An 18080-nucleotide genomic window follows, 5' to 3' on the forward strand; every position below is an offset into this window, starting at 1 on the left:
AGTATATGAATAGGAGTTCAGAGCTGTCTCTCCCTTTCATTTCTGCCATTTTTTTCTCAAATTGTTATGAAGCTCTGATATGTGGTGAATATATGCTCATGATTGTTAATCCCACATGTGCATAATATTTTATCATTATATAATGGCCATTGTGTTTTTAAAAGTTTTTGACTTTGAATTAATTTGCTTTATGATATTATTATAGCACCCTGGTCTCTTTCAGTTGCTTCTTAAATGGAATGCATTTCTTTATCTTGTTTATTATAGCCTTTGTGTGTACTAAAATCTGAGTTGATACTCCAAGAGACATAAAATGTTCATATGATTTTTAAGATCCAATTTGCTCACCAAGTGCAGTGACACTCTCCTGTAATTCCAGCTGTTTGATAGATAGAGACAAGAGGATCTCGAGATCAAAACTAGCTTCAGCAAAAGTGAAGCACTATGCAACTCACTCTGACCCTGTTTCTAAATCACATACAAAATTGGGCTAGGGATGTGGCTCAGTGTTGAGTCCCCCTGTGCTCAATCCTCAGGACCAAAATAAAAATTTAAAAATTCAATTTGCTGATGTGTGCATTTTGATTGGAAAATTGAATCCAGTTACATTTAATGATGTTAATGTCAGAGGACTTCTTCTTGTCACTTGTTGTTTTCTATGTGTCTTGGACCTCTTCATTTTTATTCATTTATTTATTGATGTCCTTTGTGTTTGATTGTTATCTGTAGTGGTATGTTTTGATTCACTTCTCCTTTGCATTAAGTATATATATATATATATATATATATATATATATATATATATATATATATATATATATATAGTGTGTGTGTGTGTGTGTGAGTGTGTGCATGTCTGGTTAACTTGGGAATGATATCTATCAATCTAAGTTTATCTTGGTTCATAACACTCTGTTTTAAAAAGTCATTAACTTAATTTTGATCATAAACAAAATTTCTACTTTCTTAGATTTGATGTTACTACATTAACAATTTCACAAATGACATATTAATATGTTATCTACCAAATAACAAACCTAAAATGATTTGGATGTTTTTTTTTCCTAAACTAAGAAAAATTAAATGTGGAGAAGTCAACTGAAATAACAATAGTAATAGCTTTTATATTTTCCTTTATCAGAGAACTTTACTTTTGTATGAAGACATATTACTCTCTAGTGTCATTTTTATTTTAATTTAACCATTTCTTGTGGGACATGTATATTGCTAATTAACTTGCTTACTTTTTATTGTTTCTGGAATATCATTATTTCTCTCTTATTTTAAAGAGTAGTTTTGCCATATATAAAATTCTCAGCTGTTAGTTTTTCTTTCCCAGTGCTAAATATATCAAACCAATGTTCTGTAGCATGCAAAGTTTCTACTGAGAGAGTGACCAATAATATTCTAGAGGATTAGTTTTATGTGATGAGTTTCTTTTCTCTTGTGCTTTTTAATATTTTCTTTGCCTTTGATTTAGACGCTTTGATAATAATTAATAATGACACTTGGTCTTCAACTCTTTGGATTTATTTTATTGGGAGTACATTGAACATCTTGGATTTGCAGATATATTTACATATATATTTATTTAAGTATATATAGTTTTTGTATGTTTTTACCAAAGGTCCCAAATCTTTCTCTACAATCTGATATCATCTTGTAAGTATCTAAGAATATTTACTTTTTTTCATTTTCTTTTTTCAGACATGATAATTGCAATTTAAATGTCTTACAGTTTCTTGATTCTTCTTTTGGTGAGTTTGAATTTGATATTGAACATTTAAGTACATTTTTCAATTCATTTCTGACTTGTGGCTCCAGAATTTTTCCATATCTTTTACTTTACAATTTTAATGAAATTATTGGTAATTTCACTTTTTTCAGGTATAATTTTCTGTTTTGCTTTTACTCTTTCTTAGTATTTTCCTTTAGCTTTTTGAATGTATTTAAAACAATGGATATTAAATCTTTGTCTAGTAAATCTGGAGCTGGTGTCTTTAGTATTTGTAGATTCATATTGTTCCTTTAACTAGACACTTCCGTGTTTCTTTATGCGTTGTATGATCTTTTATTGACAAGGGGGATTTTTATAAGACATCAACTATATTCTGTCATTCAAGGCTGATTCTGTGTGTGCTAGAAACATCATTGATCTGAAGGCTCACTGAGAGGCATCTTTTCTCAGCCTGTTTCTTCCCTTCCCTGTGCATGTGTCTCCCCACAATCCTCCCAAAGTCATGGATGCTTTTATATGTCTTCACTTTTCTGTGATTCTTATCTATTCTTTTTCTTAGTGACTGAAGTTCTTAGTGACTGAATGTTCTTTTATGTTCTTTGGCCTAAAATATCTTGCCCCCACATACCTGCAGGTCTCCCTCTTTTGATCTTCCATTCCCATGGTGTCTGCCACAGAAATTGGCAATTTCCAACTTTGGGAAATAGTTTTGCTGCTATTGTCTTTGAAATATGAGTCAAGTGATACAGAAATAGCTACTATGATGTCCCACAGATAGGACAGACTGCAACAAATTCTGTCCTTTCCCTCCATCCCAAGGGAGGAAACTGAGATTATTACTACTTCCTCTTGTATGTCATGATGTATAAATGTGATAAATATTTAAAAGAAAAAAAAGAATATGAAAAGACTACAAATTTCCCTACTAACTGGATGTGAGTTTTTGAGGATTGGACATCCAGAGGGTTCATATGGGTCATTGAAGAGTGTCAACAGTTCTTAAAAGGCTATTTTAGCCAATCTATAGATTTTCAATATATCCATGGGGATTGATGGTTTGTTACTGCCTAGCCAACAATCATGCGGACTTCCTATAATTTTACCTAAAAGAGAATTTTCCTGGTGTTTATGTTGCCATAAAAGAATACCTAATTTTGTGTAATGTCTAAAGAAAGAAGAAGAGTTGTCTGACCATTTTGATGGCTGGAAAGTGCAAACATCATGGTACCACCACTGAATATGGGAAAACAATGGAGAATCAAAAAGAGAACTGGCCTTTTGAAGAAGGGGCACCACGTGAGCCAGGAGCCATGAGGACAGGGAGAAAATCCTTGGTCACACTTTGCAACAACCAGGTGTGACAGGAACAGATCTAGTCCTATCAGAGCTGCACTAGTCTCTCAGATGGTGCTGCTCCCGGGTGGAATCACTCCAGGCCTCATCACCTCAGGACTGTTCTTGTCCCATAATTTTTGTTGGTGCATTAGAGTGGCAAATAATGAGACTCATTGTTACATATTCATACCTGTGCACATATGACAATGTAATTCACCCCCATCGCTCCCCACTTTTCCACTTCCCCTGTCCTCCTCTCTCCACTGGACACTTTCTTATACTCTACTATCTCCCTGTGATTTCCTGAGGTCCACTCCACACTCATTTTTGTCCTTTCTAGCTTCCACATCTGAGATCATATATATGACCCTGGACTTTATGAGTTTGGCTTATTTTGCTCCACCTAATTTTCTCAAACTCCGTTCATTTTCCAACAGATGACATAATTTCATGCTTCTTTATGGCTGAGTAAAAAAAAAAATGTATATTACCACATACTCTGTTTCCATTCATCCAAGGACAGACATCTGGGCTGTTTGCATAGTTTGGCTAATGTGAATTGTGCTGCTATGAACATGGGTATGCATGTATCAGTACAGTATGCTGACTTTAATGATTTTGGGTAAGCACCACCCATACTGTTAAACTGGGGACCTTCTCTGGCACATAAAACCTTAAAGGAAATACTAAAAATACATTCAAAACAGAGCATTATTTGTTTTTAATTATAATATGGAAATGAATGAAAAGTAACAGCAATGTAGATGATATTTTATATGCACCAGTCAAACCCATCATCTTTCATTAAAAAAAACATTAAATTCCACACAAGAGTTTTACTTATGCATTATTGAATATTAAACAAGGGTCATTGTGGTGTGTAGCAGGTAAAGCAAGTGAATATGAAGAAGTTAACCTGAGACTGTAGTCTGAGCTTTGATTCTGCTTCCTGGTTGTTCCCACAACTTCCTGAAACACATCTTCTGAATGCAATATCTAAATGTTTTTTTTTTTTCTGGAATTCATACATATATGTTTAAAGGAGCTGGAAGTTCAATTGAGATTGTACCCCTCTCAGTATTTGCCCTTAGTAATTCCTGGTGATGCCATTCTCGGGATAAAGAGAGATTGCTGTTCCAGTCCTGGGACACTGGGCATGTAGACGGCAGGCACTTTCTTCAAAGCCAAGACACACATTGTATTGGGCTCTGTATTCAACCACCTCTTATTTTTGCAGATTAATCTCCAATATGCTGTGTTGTGTTGTATGTGTGTGTGTGTGTTTGTCTGTATATGAGTCATTTGTCTGTATATGGTAGAATGTTTTACTGATGCTCGTGAGTTTCTTCCCTGTATACTTTTTTTATATTGGATGTCATCTGGTCTCATTTGGATATCAAGGTTTTATAGTCACATTTAATGTGTGAAGAAAGCTTTCAATTTACTGTCATGTGCAAAAACTCATCTAGTGCCTGTATTTTGAAGGAAAAGCATTTGATGAAGCTCTATCATTGCTGGAATGGAGCCATGGACTTAGGATGTGGGATACTTCTGGCTATCAGTCATCATTTTCAGTTGCTGTTTCTCCTGTTTACATTTGTTGTTGCACAGATGGATTTTTCCAATAAAAATATAGTTTACAAAAATGTGTTTGCCTGAATATTTTTGTAGTTTTCTTCTATGAATTATTATCTCTACTCTTTGGTTACATGTTTTCTTCATTTATTTTCCATCAGTCCTATAATTTTCCATTAGTCCTTTGTATTTTTGCAAAGGTAATATTTAATATAATTGCACATTCTTTAAGTGTATAAAATTCTGTCATTTGAAATATTTGATTTTTCCATATTTATTTCACTGTTTGAAAATATAAACATAAATGTCAAGTGGAATATATAGTTAACGATTGGGCCATATGTGAAAATAGAGTCCTGATCACTCAGGCACAGGAAGCCAGCCTGCTTAAGGCCAGCCTGTAGAGGGCACGACACCCAGCATTGGGCCTCACCTTCCTCTGCTCGCTGGGACCATGCTTTCTCACAGGAGTGCTCCAGGGGCTCCTACTTTTCTTTAGTTATTATTTTCTGCTCAGGAAGATTATGTGGGAAGACATTAGTTAAAATCACACTGAGCACCCAGAGTAGATTCTGCATAAAACTATTCAGTGTGATGATGGCTTCAGCTGCAGTGTCTGCACAGCAGAAGGTCCTCCATCAGTGACAGTTGAGGGGTGACCAACAGCATTTGCTGGGGGCCCCTTCCTGGCATTTGCATTTTTTGATATAAGATTTATAGAGACACTGTGCTTGCTCTTTTCTAAACACTGGGGCATGAACTGGTCACTTGGTCCTCTGGGTAAAATGAGAGGCCAAAGATAAGTGGTGACACCTATAAAATCAAGTAACGTGCACAGTCTCAAGTCACTGCTTAGAAACTTGCTCAGTGGAGATTTGGACAGTCAAGAGGGTCTAGGCCATTTTTTCATATATTTGTACATCATCTTCTGAGAAGTGTCTGTTCAGGTCCTTGGCCCATTTATTGATTGGGTTATTTGTTTTACCAGTGCTTAGCTGTTTGAGTTCCTTATATATCCTAGAGATTAGTGCTCTATCTGATGTGTGAGGGGTAAAAATTTTCTCCCAGGATGTAGGCTTTCTGTTCACCTCACAGATTGTTTCTTTTGCTGAGAAGAAACTTTTTAGTTTGATTCCATCCCATTTATTGATTCTTGGTTTTAATTCTTGTGCTATAGGTGTCTTATTAAGGAAGTTGGGTCCTAGTCTCGCATGATAGAGATTAGGATCTACTTTTTCTCCTATTAATTCCTAGGTCCTTGATCCATTTTTGAGTGAAGTTTTGTGCATGGTGAGAGATAGAGGTTTAATTTCATTTTGTTGCATATGGATATCCATTTTTCCCACCACCATTTGTTGAAGATGCTCTCTCTTTTCCAGTGCATGTTTTTGGCACCTTTGTCTAATATAGGATAATTGTAATTTTTGGTGTTAGTCTCTGTGTCCTCTATTCTGTACCATTGGTCTACCAGTCTGTTTTGGTGCCAATAGCATGTTCTTTTTTTTTTTTTTTTTTTTTTTTACTATGGCTCTATAGTATATTTGAAGGTCTTATATACCAATGCCACATGCTTCACTCTTCCTCCCAAGGATGGCTTTAGCTATTCTAGGTATCTTATTTTTCCAGATGAATTTCCTTATTGCTTTTTTTCTATTTCTATGAGGAATGCCATTGAGATTTTGATCAGATTTGCATTAAATCAGTTTAGTGCTTTTGGTAGTATGGTTGTTTTGATAATATTAATTCTGCCTATCCAAGAGCAAGGTAGATCTTTCCATCTTCTAAGGTCTTCTATGAGTTCTCTCCTTAGGGTTCTCTAGTTTTCATGGTATAGATATTTCACTTCTTTTGTTAAATTGATTCCCAAGTATCTTATTATTATTTTTTAGGTTATTGTGAATGAGATAGTTTTCGTCATTTCCTTCTCAGAGAATTTGTCACTGATTTACAGAAATGCCTTTGATTTATGGGTGTTGATTTTATATTCTTCTACTTTTCTGAATTCATTTACTAGTTCTAGAAGTTTTCTGGTGGAGCCACTTTGATGATTATAGCAGCACAATTCACAAAGGCTAAACTGTGCCAACCTAGATGCCCTTCAGTGGATGAATGGATAAAAAATGTGGCATATATACACAGTGGAATTTTACTCAGCATTCAAAGAGAATAAAATCATGGCATTTACAGGTAAATGGATGGTGTTGGAGAAGATAATTCTAAGTGAAGTTAGCCAATCTTCCCACCAAAATACCTAATGTTTTCTGTGATATAAGGAGGCTGACTCATAGTGGGTAGGGAGGGAGAGCATGGGAGGAATAGATGAACTGTAGATAGAGAAGAGGGGTCAGAGGGAAAGGGATGGGGCAGGGGAATGTCGAGGCCAATGCCAAGTGATTGCGCCCTCTTGTGTTCACCGTCAGGGTGTGCGCTTTCCCATGGAAAGGGGCAGCTCCTCATCCTTGTCAGTGGGTTGCGAGACCTTGGTTGATGCAAGTTTGAGAATATTCCGGGATAGGTCTTCTGCTTTTCTTCAAATTTTCTAGGCAAACCAATTCTAAATCATTTGAATTCAGGATACACATGCTCATCATTATTTATAAAATGACAGTGATGCAGAATGTGTATTATGTGACGTTAACATGGTCTGCTTAACAAAATAAACACCACAATGAATTAATTGACAGATATAATTCCTTAATTGCTTAAAATTTGAATCTAGTAAAAAAAGAGAATTAAAACAAATGGCTATCTGAAGATGGAAAATATCTATGTGTTAGCACATTCAAGTTAACCACAAAAGTTATGACTGATTAATGTAGAAATATATGAAGACATTATTTTCACTACTGTAACACTAGCAAGTGTGCATGTTCTTCTTTCTGACAATCAATGCAAACCCAGAGTGTTTACACTATCCCTATAGAAGAAAGGTACTTCCTTGTATCTCCTATTCCACACATGATCATTAACCATTTCCTGATTAACTTTGCTTTATTGAAGCCACTTGTTTTCAGGTCATGTGTGTCTCCATGCCATTTCCCAGATGTGTGCTGTAGGACAGGCTCAGGCAGCAAACACCTTCCCCTGACCTTAACAAAAACTTAATACAATGTGTTTCTTCCAAACCCTCTTAATAAGTCTTAATTCACAAACAGATGATTTTCAAATCCTGCCCTCCTTGCAGTCCCCACATGCCTTCATATGACAACACACCTCAGTTTCAACAGAATTTCCAGGAAAGCTTAGCTATGGGAGACATCCCTCAAACTATCCTATAGTTTTTAAATCTTTTTGGTTTCTTAAAAACATAAATTTTAGGGATATAATCATATCTAAAAATTTCTCTTTCTCACAATCTCCAAGTTGGCTGTTATTTTATTCCTGCTCTGCATACTCTCACTCATTTGTGAAAGCTGAAAAGCATGTCTGAGGGAAGAAGAGAATGGGATGGTGTCATTAAAGAAATGGAAGGCCAGGGAAAGTGAGGACATAAAGAAGTGTCAGGGTGGCCACCCCACCAGGGAGAGGAGGGAACTGGGCACTGGCCCTGCTCTAGGGCAGTTGGAAGGTACTGGAGAGAGCAGGTGGGGCGAGATCTCAGAAGGACTGGAGAAGAGGAGGATGACATGCCCAGCACACAGGAAGGCCAAGGTCTAAGGAGGTTGCTCAGCTTTGATTGTCACATGTTTGACAGGGGTATCACATTAACATGGTGTTCTGTCTAACACAGACACTACATCTCAACTAAAAAATAAAAATAAAAATGAGTCAAAATTAAATTTGAAGTTAAAAGCATTTATCTATTTCATTTTCTTAGATCAACATATTCACTGCAATCTTTATATGCTAGACATTGTGTAGGTAGTTAAATTATAGCATGCATTAATATTAAAAATGATTTCCAAAAAGCAAATGAAATTCCAGTCATTTAAGAGAAATTTTTGCAACATGGGAAAAGATGTTAGTATAACAAATCAAAAGATCAAGTGTCTATTTTTTCATCTGACTTTTCATGAGTAGACTTCAAATTAACATGATAGTCTATATCAAAATCAGTGTTGAGATGCATGCAAAATCAAAGTTTCATATTGGTGTCATGAAATGGATTGATTCAAAAAGAATGAGGATTATGCAATGTGTTATAAATGGAATTTTTTATAGATTATTTAGAGGAAATTTTTCAGATTTTTAGAGAAAGAAGATAGAAAGGAGATGTCTTGGACCATGCATCATGAGACCAGCTGCTGGCCAGGATGGGCCACACTGATGATGCCAATGAGTGGCACCAGAAGTTTACACTAGACAGGAAATGATTAGTAAGGAGGAAGCATATTTTCTTCAACTTTAATTCTTTCTTCATATTCTTTAAAATATCTAAAGTCTACATTGATCAATAAAGTTACTCTTGTATACAACTATAATTTTGAAAAATTTCTCCTGGTAAAATATTGGAGATAAAAAGCAGATGCTATCTATTAAATTTATCTTCCTAAACTTAAGCAATTCAAACATTATGTTTACTTATGATGCAGATCTAAAGATGATGAAGGTCTCCATCTATATTTAACTTTCTTTCTGCACCAGGGATACATGTGACTGACAATAGTGGTTAAAAGATATCACACCACCCCAATCCAGAGTAAATAAAATAAAATTTTATTTCAAATATGCTATCAATTTTGCTATTATTATTTCTCTGTGTATCTTTGCACATGCGCATGTGAATTCTATGTAACAGACAATGACAATGACAATTTCTCTTCTTCCTCTTCTATTGGATGCATGCTCTTGCTCTATCTCACCTGCTTGTCCTGAAGTCTTCCTTGCTGAGTAGAAGTTTCAGGAAGATGCTTTCATGCCTGTTTCATAACTTCCCACAGATACCTTCACTTTGTACATTACTGGTCTGAACAAAGGTTGTAGTTCTTCTCCCCTGGCCTGTGGAAGGTGCATGAACTTAAGATTCTTTTCCTCATTCCAGGACTACTCCTCTGCTGCTCAGCATGCATTTCTTCATGCTGGTTTCCTGTAGTGCTTTGTGTCTCTACAAAGCTCCATTTTAAATTAATTAATATATACCAATTAAAATGAAGAAATGTATTCACAGAATATGGCAAGAATCTGCTACAAAATCTGAAGTGTCTGAATTGTGCATAACCTATAGGGACCTACCAAATGCTCTGAGCAGTGTCACTGGAAGGCACTGTCATTTCAGATATGTCTGGTTCTGCTGGAGCCTAGGGCTCAAGTGACTGAGAACTTTGCATGCCAGGTTGGACTTGCCACAGAGCCATCTCTTCTTCTCTTTCCCACTGAGAGTCAGAGGCTTCATGGCCACCTGATCAATGGGCTGCAGTAGCACACCCATGCAACTAGTAGGATGTCTTGAAAATTCAGAGAAGTTCTCTATCCAGCGTGACTCTTCAGTTGTAGAAGAGACAAGATAGAATGACTTATACTTCACATAATAGGGCAAATCTCATGACCCAGACCATGATATTTCAGCTGTTTTGCTGACATGTGAGACCCCTGAGCTTTTATTGTTTTTATCCAGTTTCTGACACACAAATTATTGCAAGCCAGCCAAGAGCAGTTTCTGCTTCTTGCTTGGTTTGTCCAATCAGTATTGCACAAGCGACCCATTGCTACCCCTGGAGATGGTGCAGGTTGTCAAAGTCTCTGCTAAAAATCATGATGTAAGGCTAAAATGTGGATATGTACCTGATTAGGACACTGAGGGTGTGTTTTTGGACTTACCCGGTGAAAGAAGTGTGCTTCCAGTAGCCTGTACTAAATTATACTGGGAAAAATCAACTGCCCGTGTCAGAGAGCCCAAAAAGTTCTCATTATTTTATTTTTCTTGGTGCACAGTCACTCTGGGAGAAGACTGTAGTCTTTCCCAGATGGCTACCAACATTTAACAGTTCCTGTGCAGCTTTAGCAGGACTTCAATGGCTTTTTCTAATAAAACCCATCTTAAGATTCACTGGGAGTTAAGGTTTTCACCCTCGCTCAGTTGAGGAATGTGCTGGAAAGCTGGGACTCTGGGGTTTCATGGTTCCATGGAGACTTGTTCCCTCAGTCAGGGCTCATGATTGTGAGTTGGTACTGATGGGCGGATACTGACACAAGGACAGCAGGAGCCAACCTAACACAGGGCAGTGTTTCTGAGGTCAGAGTTTGTTGGGTGCAGCCTGTGAGTGAAGGTGGGTTCATTGACACAGCCTCCTGCTTCCCCGTGAGGATGCCACCCAGGTATATGAAGACACAAGGTGGATGGTACTTCTGCTGTGGCCATGAGCTTGGCCATGTGTTTCCTGAAGTGACATGGAAAGTGGAACAGGGGATCCTCCCAGGGAGTCTCCCACATCACTGTTCAAGATGGCACTTTTTTTTTTTTTTTTTTGCTTGCTCATAGTTAGCACCAAAAAGAAGAGAGTGAATGGCTCTTAGAGTGAATGGCTATTAGACATTAAGGAGCTCAGATATGATGGTTTTAAACCTGTTGACAATGACAAATGCTCCCCACAGATAAGAGACTATAGAGTTTTAGAAGAGGCTACAGAGAAACATGGACTTTGCATCCATTTGAAAAGAGCCTTCATCAATTGTGGTTAGCTAGCCTGTCAGTGAGATCCTGACAGTGTGCCCTGTGGACTCCTCCTTCAGACTTAAAACTAAGCAGTCATCCTGGAAATGACTACAGGCTGCCAAAGAGGAGAATTAAATCTGGACTCTGTAAAGGACATTGCAGAGCCAGTGTTCACTGTCATGCAGAGGGAAGCCTTCCCAGGTTCCTGGGACACCAGGCAGCCCCTGTCCAGCTGAAGTTGCCCATCACAGTTCCTTGGCTGAGTGCTCTTTCTCATGTCTGAGTTCTTTGCTTTGCTGCCCTCCTCTTTAAGACTCTGGATGCATTACAGTGTTTTTACCAACTGGAGCTCTTCTTTCTTGTCACTCTTGTCATCTTATTCTTAATGTTCCTACTTTCTCCACGAAAAAGACACATGTGGTTTGATTTGACTCAGGATCTGCCTAAAACTGTCAAGCCAATGTTGTGCTGGTCCATATTTCTCTTTGAGTACCACCAAGATCCACTTGTTACTAAGATTTGGTGGTGATTTATTTATTTTCCTAACTGACTCCATTCAAACATGAGATAGCATTTTAGATGAAAATACCCCAAGTGGAAGGGACCAAAAATCCATGAGGCCCAGTAAGTAAAAGCCAGAATGGATTGTGACTGCTGAAATAAGATGTGGGCCTTTTGTAGACTTTAGCCATTGTGGGAGGCGATCCTTGCACTTGATTTGAGTAGCTCTCTGGCTGGGTGAGAGGCACTTAGACATAGCTGTGTCAGAGCTTTCCCCACCCTTCTCCAGGTCTGAGGGCTAGTCCATGCAGAGGCATGTCTGGCAACTGCCCTGAAGACCCAATCATCACCCCTGATGTTGGGATGCTTCCCCCTTTAATCTTTTTTTTCTTTTATTTATTTTTTATTGAATGGAATTTTCCCCAGAATTTCTTGTTCCCCAATAAAAGTCCACTACCTGGTGTGTTCTCTCTCTCACTAGCCTCTTCAGTAAACCTCATTACCACATTCGATGGCTTGAGGCTGGAGCTGGGAGGAGCCATCCTGGAGCTGGTTTTAAAGGTAATTAGAGTCTTGTCTCTTTAATTTAAAACTTCCCAGCATTTTCTCACAACTCAAACCTTTTTTCATGAAGCTAGCGTGAGTCGCAGGATAGAAGCACTTCTCCAGATTTTCACAAAAATGGAGCTTAGGGAAGGACTGTGGATGTCAGTGTACAAAATTCAAATCTTCCATCTGAGAACCTCACAGTAACCTCATTAGTTGGAGTTTACTGCTTATCTTTAGTTCAGTTTGCTGATCTTTCTTCTTGAGGTCTCTCCACCTAGTAATACACCAGTGCTGAGAAGTGAGGCCCATACTGTGCTAATAGACAATTCCAAAGAGGTATTTTACCAAAAATAAATTATTTGCATTTCCACAGGGACTGGTATGTGGTCCCAGCCACTGAGAAAATGTTGCTTCCTGCTCCTGGGCCAGGCAGGGTTGTTCGCAGGGATTGCTTCTTACATTCACATCAACCCTTAAAACATCCAGGACTGATACTGTCTGCATTTTCCACTGTTATCATAAGAGATGTGACTAAGGTAGGATAAAAGCTCACTTCCAGTTTAAAAATCAACAATTTAACTTCTGAAAGGAAGTTCTGCACCCCACCTTTTATCCTAGATCCTATACAATTCCAAGTTTAAATAAGGCTTGCTAAATTGGGGGAAAGTGCTACTGATGCCCCAAACACCATAAAATATGCACCCTGATGAGTAGACTGAGCTGGACACATGTTAGTTTGACAGCACAAATCTGGACATGACACAGGATTCCTAAGATGGAAGAACATCCTGTCTTAATGGGAATCTTATGTCCTACAGAAGTCTGTGGCCTTTTGTGCCATTGCATTGGAACCAGTATCTTGAAATCAAAGTGGAAGCAATTTTCCTCATAGGAAATCCATTTTTTGTTGGTACATTAGAAAGGAACTTTTCTGTCTTTGAAGCAAGCATGATTGGCTGCTGGACCAGGTAGAGATGCACCACAGACTCTGATTCTACTTCTCTGCTTTTGGTGTGAATCTCTGATCTTTAAAATGTTGAACAACTATGTTTGCATCCATAAAATTACAAAAATTAGAAGAACATCTAAAACTTTGAATTGATCTTGATGTAATTATCGATCTGCACAGATGATTCAGTCAATACTGGTGCACATCTAATTGGTCCCTTCCATCCCTGGGTATATTCTACACTCCAGTTTTGCATCACCAGATGCACTAACAATCCACGGGGTCCTGTAAGTTCTTACTGAGAAAGCAGAATCAAAGGTCTGGGGCTGGGGCTCAGTGGAAGAGCGCTCGTATAGCATGAGCGGAGGCCCTGGTTTCGATCCACAGGGCCACATATAAATAACGGTATTGAGTGCAACTACAATTATAATAAATAAATAAATAAATAAATAAATATTTAAAAAAAGAAAGAAAGCAGAATCAAAAAACCAGAGTAACTTGAGCATTTTCTAAGGAAACTCATAAGATCCAGTAAGTTGAGGCCCATTGTGAGCTCATCAGTTGTCAGTCTGCTCCTAGGAACTGGCTCATCAAGCCATGCTGCTGAGACTTCCCCCTTGCACCTAAGAGTCCAAACTCAGCACCTGTGCCTCCTTCATCTCCAGTCTGAGCCTTCACATAGCCAATTTCACCAAGTCACAATGACGTTACTTATCATTCTATTTTAAATCATTTAACGGTAGACTCCACTAAATCACATAGTTAGGAACTTCTTCCATATCCATGTCTGTAAAGGTGATATTGTCTCTTGATGCAGATAATTTAATAAATAACATGATCACATGTGACTACCTGCTGACTTGTGAGGTAAGACAGCATGTTTCTTAAGAAGTAGTAAATTGATAATGAATCATTAACGCCCATCCGTATTTAATGCATAGTGATGCAAGGCTATTGACAGTGAACTAAAAGAATTTTAAAGGAGTTGCCCTGAGAAATGCTATGTTTTTGTTTTTAATTCACAGGCCATGTATATGAGAGAGAAATGATTTTTAAAAAGATTAATTTAAAAGTGAAAATCTTTTCATTAACATTGATTATTTTAATATCAGATTTAACCTAGGTATTAAATGAAGCAATAAAGTATAAGCTGTTTAATATACCTGAGAAAACTCTGATACAGATTTAGATATGTACACACAAATGTTTTATTCTGTTAAAATTAACATAACTAGGTTGAAATATGATGTGCAGATACTGAAATTGGAATTCATATTTCATGGCATGGTCCCTTTTCAGAACATTAGACTGAATTTGAGCACAAAATAATATTTCATATTTTCATCTTCTTTAATGTATTCTGAATAGTTTTGTAATCCCAGAGAATAACCACAGAAAATAGATTAAAACAATACCTTATTTTATGTGTGAAAGAAATATCTTAATAATTAGCTGCTGCTATTATCTATTTTTAATTGATGTTCTCCTTTTTTTGTTCTCAGGAAGTTATCTTCAGGGCTTTGAATAATTTGAAATCAGATATGGGATTCCATATAGTCTTTGTACCAATATTTAGTTATTTGCATCTCCTCTGCAACCAAGATTTTTGGGTATAAAACATCTTAAAACACAAGTTAAAAATCTAATGACTTTCACCAAGATGGATGTATCTCAATAGGACTGGTGTATGCTATTTACTTTTTCCCAACTTTATATATTAAAGTTAAACTTAATTTGCTTGTCACCTCAAATCATGCAACATTTTGAATGCCACTCATTAGGATTCATGGTTATAGTTGGCGAGGAAATGCATGAAAAGTTGGAGGTCGCAGAATTCATCTGTGGTGCTCTGAAGGTCATTCTGCTCTAGCAAGGATATTGTAGCAGTGATACCTAGTCCTCATGGACACAGTGGATGGAGCCTGTGTTTTGGTTGGAACATGTGACAGCAGTTCAAGGCTTCCTGCTGATTATCTGGGTGCTCATTGATTCCCACTACAAGTATTCCCTTGTCTGCAAACATTAAGAGATGCTGTTATTCATTAATCACCTATATTTAGACTTCTGTGTTTTCCTAGGTAATATGTACATTTATATTTTTGTCCATTATTTTCTTATTAGTGAACTGGTAAAAAAAAAAAACTGTTCTCAGAATTTGAAGTTTGATGCATTGCCTGCAATTTGTATGAACTGTTTTCTTCTTATTTTGTTATATTAAAATTTCTAGATACATTGACAGTGAGAATATGTGAGTTGCGATTAATAAGTAGCAAAACACATACCAGTTAGGCCACCAAAATATGAAACAGATAACCTGTGTGAGAGGATGAAAGCCTGCAAAAGGCATTAAAGGACAGGTGCAGATACAGGCTTACATTACATACTTACAGTTGACATAGGGAAGACACTTAGGTCAGATTATTATTGTCTGTCATTTCATTATTACAAGACATGACAGATATCTTAAATATTACATTAAGTTTCATGAGGGAGACAACCATCTGAATGCTCACTTGCAACTTAGCCCCAGGGTTTGGTCCCCATCTCTGGGTCAATCATGGACATAAAAAGACTGGCATCCAACACGGCCTAGGAAGGCAATGTGGCTTCCCCAGGGGATGGATTTGACTGTCAGGACACAGGGGTTGGTAACCATGGCCCTCTGTTTACTTCATGGACAAGGATTATCCTATTTTTCTATGTTCCAGAAGGAGAGAAATGTTACTATGATTCCCTCTACACTTTTGGTTATAACTTCTTTAGGATTTGATTTTTGTGTATTTCCAATGTATTTAAATTGACACAATTGTGTACCAGAGACCTTCCAGATTTATTTCACACATCACTAAATGAGATCACACAATATGATCAAATGATATCAGGTTGTTCTCATGATTGATTTGTAAGGTTTGCATCTGTGACTTTACTTGATAGAAGAACTACAAAGTATTTGGTGAATCATAAACAGATATAATCTCAAATGATTATAGCACACAACTTGAATTATATTCATTAATTAAAGATGCATTTGCTAACATTATACATTTTATGAAGAATAAATAGAAATGATGGTAAAAAATTGAAACAAAAATTATTTTACAAGTTGAAGTACCCAGGACCCAATAAGGTGACATTAGAGTAAGCAGTATGACTTCTGAACCCCAGCTATGAAGAGCATGATCTCTAATTAAGAACCTCAAACAGTAAAATAAGAATAGTACTGAAAAGCATCTTTATCATTTCCCTGAGAACAACTGTCTTCCCATTAATCTCCTCACAGAGTCCTTTACCTGTGTGTTCCTGAGACTGTAGAGGAGAGGATTCAGGAAGGGAGGAACCATGGTGTAAAAGGCAGAGAGAACCATGTCCTGGAGGGTGTCAGAGGTTGCTGAGGACCTCAGGTACACACCTGTGATGGAACTGAGGAAGACGGACACCACAAGGATGTGAGGGGTGCAGGTGGAGAAGGCCTTCCCTGGGGCTCTGGTGGGAAATTTCAGCACAGCAGAAAATATGCGAAAATATGACACGACAATAAGAAGGAAGCAACCACCACAAATGACCACAGCAGAGACAAGAATAAGGACCTTGTTGCTGGTGGTGTCAGAGCAGGAGAGCCTCAGCAGAGAGGGGACATCACAGAAGAACTGATGGACCACATTTGACTGGCAGAAGGACAGCCGAAATGTGTTCCCTGTGTGCACACCTGCATACAGCAGACCACTGAGCAGGGAAGCCAGGGTCATGCGGACACAAAATTGAGGGTTCATGATGAGGGGGTACTGGAGGGGCTGGCAGATGGCCACATAGCGGTCCCAGGCCATGATGGTGAGAAACAGAAGTTCAACACTTGCACAAAAAATGACCAGGAAGATCTGGGTTGCACAGCCAGCCACTGAAATGGCCCTGTTGCCAGTGAGAGAGTTGACACAGGCATTGGGGACAGTGATGGAAATGAAGCACATGTCCAAGATGGACAGGTTCCTGAGGAAGAAGTACATGGGTGTGTGCAGGTTCTGGTCAGCAGTGGTGACAGTGACGATGAGAAGGTTCCCTAACAAGGTACCCAGGTAGGTCATTGGGAATACTGTGAAATAGAGGAAACTCAGATCCCAGCCATCAGGAGAGCCCAGGAGGAGAAATTCAGTTACCATGGTGGAATTATCCATTTATTGAAAATTCAGGTTGACTGGGATGATAAAGAGATAAAAGTGGAAAGAAAACAGAAGTTAATGCAATTATTTTATATATTCGTATGCACCATGTTTACTTGTATTTTGCAGTTGCTTTCCCTGTAGAGGAAAGTCACTCTTGTTTTTCTCAAATGTTTACTCATTTCTGAGCAGAGTGCACCTCCACACCAGTTCAGGTGTGGAGGTCTGCAGCACAGGGTCTGGGCGTGACATGCAAGGCTTGTCCTCAGGTTCTCATCAGGCCTCCCCTCACCTACTGAAACTCCATGCAGAGCATGTGACAATGTGGTTTTTTTTTTAATGATCTATAATATAGTTACATTCAGTCTCTTCCATGAATATAATTGCAACATTATTTTGCCATTTTTCCACACTAAATAATTCAAAGTATTATTAATAATTCCAATTTTAATTAATTTTCAAATATTTTTAAATAGGAAACTATTCATAATATAGGAGTATTTATCTCCATGAACACGAAAATTTTTACTCACGAGGAAAGCCTCTCAAGAATTCAAACTTTTCTATACCAGGCTGCAGGTCCAGTGCTGTGGTAAAATGAGGGGATCTAACTGGACTAGACCTAGACTCTCCTGCCATCCCCCACTCTCCCTGCTGCTCCTCAGGATGGGGTGATACTGTATGCAG

General features: G+C 37.9%; 1 protein-coding gene across 1 annotated transcript in view; it reads right to left on the minus strand.

Annotated features, from left to right (window-relative positions):
• LOC308652202 (uncharacterized protein) overlaps nt 1-17408 on the minus strand; it is a gene marked incomplete at both ends in the record, with an annotated part of 36490 nt that extends 19082 nt beyond the window's left edge. The window contains one exon of the mRNA XM_081299982.1: nt 16518-17408. Coding sequence (XP_081156108.1) covers nt 16518-17408 — 891 coding nt within the window. The remainder of the gene's footprint in view (nt 1-16517) is intronic.
• Between the last annotated feature and the right edge of the window lie 672 nt (nt 17409-18080).

Source organism: Spermophilus citellus (assembly GCF_964194105.1).
Source record: "Spermophilus citellus genome assembly, chromosome: 1".
Classification (NCBI taxonomy): domain Eukaryota; kingdom Metazoa; phylum Chordata; class Mammalia; order Rodentia; family Sciuridae; genus Spermophilus; species Spermophilus citellus.